The sequence below is a fragment of the Triturus cristatus genome, chromosome 6 (assembly GCF_964204655.1).
Source record: "Triturus cristatus chromosome 6, aTriCri1.1, whole genome shotgun sequence".
Taxonomy (NCBI): Eukaryota; Metazoa; Chordata; class Amphibia; order Caudata; family Salamandridae; genus Triturus; species Triturus cristatus.
Window position 1 is genome coordinate 1,248,008,572 of NC_140589.1, and position 6,000 is coordinate 1,248,014,571.

The following is a 6,000-nucleotide window of genomic DNA, read 5'->3' on the forward strand; positions in this document are numbered from 1 at the left end:
TGTATATGAGTCGCACAGGGTTACTTCGCTGTCAATCATTCCCATACCTTCACAAAATGGCCGCTCCTTGTCCCCTAAGTAAATGAAAGTGTGTGATGGATATTTTTCCTACTCGACGTCATATTAGGTGCTCTTGTTATATCTGCCTGCTCTTTATAAGGTTAAGAAAAAGTTATTTTCAAAACGGAAAAAATATGAACCAAAAATTTGATACATAGAAAAAAGTCCTGGGTAAGGATGTGAGGCTAAAAACTCATTATTGAGTGCTTATGGAGACAGTGTGTCTGATACACTATGAGCGGTTCTCAATATCAAGGTTCAAAGGTTCAAAGACACTTTATTCGGATAACGTCGTACCCATAAAAGCACAGCAACACGGCAAGTTAAAAATTTACAAATAAGAGAGTCATAATAAAATCCCGTAGCAACATACAGTATACAATAATCTTTCAGATTTGTGTAAAAATACATGAATAAATAATGTAAAGACTCAAAAATTGGACATCATCTGACATTCTCGAACAGCAATTCTCAGAAAAGTGCCTGTGCGAAAAACCAGCTCTTTGTCATCCAGGGAAAGTAAGCTCAGGTAAGCGTTTTCCAGACTAATGGGTGTAAACTTTTTAAAATACGTGGTTAAAAGCCACTTAATATACTTTAAATAATATTTGCAGAAAAACAAAAAAGGTAAGATAGATTGGCTACTCTGACCATCACACGGGCAAGGTAAGTGATCAAGGCCAGATTGGTGACGAAGGGAAAAACAAAAAAATTTGAAGGTGCCTGCCCTTAGGCGAAATAAAAGGCTCCTCTCCCAATGGCTCATATACAGGGTAAGGTAGTTGGCCAGCGGATGCACAGGATGTTCAATGTCCATGTAGCTGTAGACAGGGGATTTTTGGGATTCCTTTTCAATCCTTTCCACTCTATATAACTAAAAGAGGGCACTCCTAAGCTCTTTTTTATCCATAGTCACTGCTGTGCTAGGATTTAGGAAGATACCTCCCTTGTTAACGCTACATAGGCTCTGATACACCCCTGCTAGCCGAACGGTTTTCAATATCGTTCAAATGCAATGGAGATAAAGTTTTAAAAAGTTGCATATGTAAAGTAGGACATTGTTTAATTGTGCAAATGGGGAACTTTTATAACACTCAAAAAGGGTAATAAACCACATGGTAATATGTGGGGGAGTCAACAGTGTACTAAAAGGGGAAAAATTAAGGCAGGGATTCGTAAGTATCAGTGGTAAATTAAGGGAGGATAAATAAAGTACTAGTGTTAGCAGGGACTTAAATGTTAAAGGGAGTTGCTGTATTGTCCTCTGAGTGGTGACGGATGTTTATGAATGTATCATAAATACATTATAACAAATGCCTGGTGTAGCGTAAAACAAGACACATACATTGCTGTCTCTCAGGCAACCAGCCCCCTCCCATGCAGGTAAGAGTGGTGAGGTGGTGGGGCTGGGTTGGGGGGGGATTTGACAGACAACCACGAGGGAAAATTAAATAAACAATTTATTTTCCCTTGTCGTCTGTCGAAATTCCACCGCTCTTACCTGCACGGGCCGTGGCTGCCGGCAACAAACACTAAAATATTGCTGAAATATCTATTCAGCTACTCTTTGCTAGGACTGAGTGACCCAGTGAGGCCTGCAGGGCTCCAGAAACAACTGCTAATCATATTAGTATCTTTGCTGTAGAATAGCAAACCATGAGGCATCTTCCTCAGCACTTTGCAAACAAATCAAGTGTCTCCAGAGCACTTGTCTTACTTATGTCTTGAGACTGTACTGGGAGCTTTGCTCAAGTAAAGAAGACTTTCATCTTCTGTAAATATAAATGTATGAGCTAATCTTCTCCTTGACAAGATCATAATAAAAACCAACCTTATGCATTATTTCAAAATTAATTCATCCATTTTTCAGAATCTGGGAAAGTGGAGAAAACAGGAAACTAAGCATTGGTCTTGGAACCAACTTGCCTTTATGGCCAATTTTATTGTAAAATGTAGAATACTTACAGTACTCATTGACTTTTTTCAGCAGGCAAGTCTGTGTCATTGGCTAAGCAGTGCACAATGCTTTACCATTCAAGGGAGTGTCACTAGTTTGTTCAACTTCTCCCTGAGACGCAGAGCTTCAATGCTACCCTTCTAAATTTCAACAGAGGTTCCATACTTGGCCATTTTACAGTGTTTTGACAGTCTCTCGAGAGTGAGGACTGGTGTTTTTATTCACCAAGACCTTCCCTGGTACGACCATTGGAATTTGAAGAGCTGCTAAGTAGTTCTGCACCCCTCCGAAAGGCAGCCAATGTAAACAGATGGACACAACCTGCTATTTGGAAGCTAGTATCCTAGACCCTGTACTCATGAGATGTCCGTCCTGGTATAGGGACTAATGAAGTAAAACTGTATATCAGTAGGATTTGTTAGAGTGCTACACACTACCATAAACCAGCTCAGAAAGCATTGCACGCAACCATAAACCACCTCAGAAAGCACTGCAAGCAACCATAAACCACATCAGAAAGCATAGCACACTATCATAAACCACCTCAGAAAGCACTGCAGTCAACCATAAACCATATCAGAAAGCATAGCACACTATCATAAACCACCTCAGAAAGCACTGCAGGCAAACATAAACCATATCAAAAAGCATAGCACACTATCATAAACCACCTCAGAAAGCACTGCAGGCAAACATAAACCATATCAGAAAGCATAGCACGCTATCATAAACCACCTCAGAAAGCACTGCAGGCAAACATAAACCATATCAGAAAGCATAGCACACTATCATAAACCACCTCAGAAAGCACTGCAGGCAAACATAAACCATATCAGAAAGCATAGCACACTATCATAAACCACCTCAGAAAGCACTGCATGCAGCCATAAAGCACACCAGAAAGCATAGCACACTATCATAAACCACCTCAGAAAGCACTACAGGCAAACATAAACCATATCAGAAAGCATAGCACACTATCATAAACCACCTCAGAAAGCACTGCAGGCAAACATAAACCATATCAGAAAGCATAGCACGCTATCATAAACCACCTCAGAAAGCACTGCATGCAGCCATAAAGCACACCAGAAAGCATAGCACACTATCATAAACCACCTCAGAAAGCACTACAGGCAAACATAAACCATATCAGAAAGCATAGCACACTATCATAAACCACCTCAGAAAGCACTGCAAGCAACCATAAACCACATACAGAAAGCATAGCACACTATCATAAACCACCGCATGCAGCCATAAAGCACACCAGAAAGCATTGCACACTACCATAAACCACTTCAGATACTTGGAATCTCAGAGTGAGAGTAGTGCGACTAATTATGTTTGTGAAAGTGCGTCCAACCAAGTGGAATGACATTATAACTCTAACACAAATTAAGTCTGAGTCAGCTGTAATAGCATATCAGTAATTGATGCGAGCACTTTCCCAGCCCATAAAAACCTGTGAGCAAAAAAAGAAAATAGGAAGTGGGGAGTGTGAGGGAGTTGGTTGTGAAATGGAGTTGGTCTGATGTACCGACGAGTGATTATGTGTTGAAGCATTAACACTGAAAAATACTACTGAATGAGCATCAACTGAGGGATTGTTCAAGCAATAGAAACTTTCCTTTTTTACGGCTATGGTTGGTGCAGTTTTGTAAAATGCTTGACTAGTGAGTCATCGCTTTCTTGTAGGATTTAATGTTTTATAGTTTTGTGTGGCCCTACCGCACAGAACTTATTATTTTCCGTTTCAATTTCACCTAATATAACATATGATACAAACATGCCCAGCACAATAGCTACTCTTTGAGCTTATTTATTATACTGTATGACATCACTGCTTTAGTTAATGGGTATGGCCAGGGGGCAGGTGGCAGGTGGGGTGGATTACAGATATTTGAACACATTCATTACTACTGTAGTCTTTAACAACTTTAGATTCAGCAGGGGGGATGCTTCTGTCATATACCACCTTGATACATTTACTACCCAAGTGTCCACTACCCCGGTGCCCAGTCTGGAAGTATTGTTACTCTTCGTTACCTCATTCTTCATTTTAGATAGTCCAATGAGCCAATAATGTCTTCCTTGCATGCCTTTTGCAATTACATTTGCAAGTGATCTTTTATTAAGCAAACCAGGTACATCTCTGGACCACTGAAACTGATGGAGGGAAGCTGATCCCCTCTTCAACCACATAATGCCCCTTTATTGGCTTGTGGCATCGATGAATTAAACATACCAAATAATCACACATAAATAGACCGAGAAAGTATAGGTGAAGAGGCAAGTTGAGAATAGTTCCTAACTGCAGTCCTTATCTGGTGCGAAGAGGGTTCCAATAGACATCTAGCGCGCTACAAAATATACCTCCAGTATATTAATCAGATGATATATGCAGTCGCAAAAAAGCAAGGCTGTTTCGTATGTTGGCTTGGACCACACTCCAGGGGAAATATGCAGCAGTAAGTAGCAGTGTCCGGTTTGCGTTTGCAGTGTTTGGTGTTCCGCCGCCCACCAAACTTGAGGAAGCGCCTGGGTAAATATGTCAAAGCTGACTTACCAATTCTGGTAGAATGAACGCATAGGGTAACCTCCTTAGAACTTCAAGCCCGCAGGGGATGTCGGGTACTTCAAAGTTGCCTGGCAGCTGGATACCTTGGGAGCCCATGTTTCCTCTCTGCGAGCTGTCAGTGCTCCTAACTCCAGTCGGTGAAGAAGCTCTCTCTATTGTGCTTTAGCGATGACAGTATATATACAAGGGCACACCTACAGGAGCAGGCACTGTCAAACCTGTTCCAGCCCAGCAGGCCCTGTACACAAAACAGCCGAAAGAACCAGCATCAAAGCTCTAGGGCCAGGTGTGATGAAACTGTATCACTCCAAGGAGGGGTTGCCTCCTCCGGGTGGGACCTTTGCAGGGCGGATATTGGAAGAGGCCTGAAGAACACCACACACCTTCCGCTCCCAACCGAGCACGTTCCTGTCATTCCTGAATACCTGAAATCAGCAACACAATTGTGTCTGCATTTTGTCAGCACGAGCGCACACCTTTGTGGATTACTGCAGGTGTTTTGGACGACAGTGATATTTCCACAAATGTATTTCAAATATTTGATCTTCTCTAGTCAAGTGGCACAGTGGAATTTAATGGAATCGTTTTGTTTAACTTACACTGTCACACCCTCCAGAGATAAGCTGTAACCTGCTCTGTTAGTTAGCAATGTGTTTGGAGAATGCTCTGGACCACCTGTTCCTTTAGTTTAGAGGGAATATATTCTACTGCCATATTGTCACCAACTCTCCTGGAATGTGAATGAACATTAAAACGGCCTAAAATCTGAGCTCTGTAGTTATGTTTCCCAGTAACCTTTTCTTGATATATATATTTTTCAGTATTTAATAGTAATGAAACCTTCCTTTGACTGGAATATAAACATTGAATATGTTGGTCAAGCTTGCTCCCGAGCCCATGCAGTCGCAGGTGTAAATAAGAACTATCAAAGATGGCTGCTCTAGCCCCACTGGCTCTCTGGAGAGACCTGGACAAGAAGGCCTACCTCGAAGGTGGTTGTGATGTTGCGACTCAAGGTACTGTGCAACGCAGTTATCACAGTTTGAATTTCCAGCCACTGTTTTGAGAACAAAACTCATCAATATATGAAAATATGAAACAGTTAATGACCATGCCTCTGTATTTGAGGTTGAGACAGCATTCCAAAGCAAAATCCACACTTACATTGTTAGGGGCATATCAGCAAGCAGGCGGTAAAAAATTATCGCCGCTTTTGTGTCCACTTTCGGACGAAAAGCGGCGATAATTTTATCGCCTTATCTGCAAGGTCACGCTTTCGCGTGAAACCTTGCCTTCTCTCCATTTCCCTTAATGCCCATCTTTGCATCTCTAATGAGATGCAAAGTGGAAGTTACTCCCCAGGATAACGGTTATCAAGCCTCACGCAAAGCAACATAGCGAC

The 6,000-nt window shown here is 41.7% G+C and overlaps 1 protein-coding gene across 1 annotated transcript in view; it reads right to left on the reverse strand.

The window, feature by feature from the left end:
- The window catches only part of MALL (mal, T cell differentiation protein like), a 72,573-nt gene extending 67,700 nt beyond the window's left edge, over nt 1–4,873 (reverse strand). The window contains exon 1 of the mRNA XM_085612186.1: nt 4,587–4,873. Within this exon, the coding sequence (XP_085468312.1) occupies nt 4,587–4,694 (108 nt within the window). The 5' untranslated portion in view covers nt 4,695–4,873. The remainder of the gene's footprint in view (nt 1–4,586) is intronic.
- Between the last annotated feature and the right edge of the window lie 1,127 nt (nt 4,874–6,000).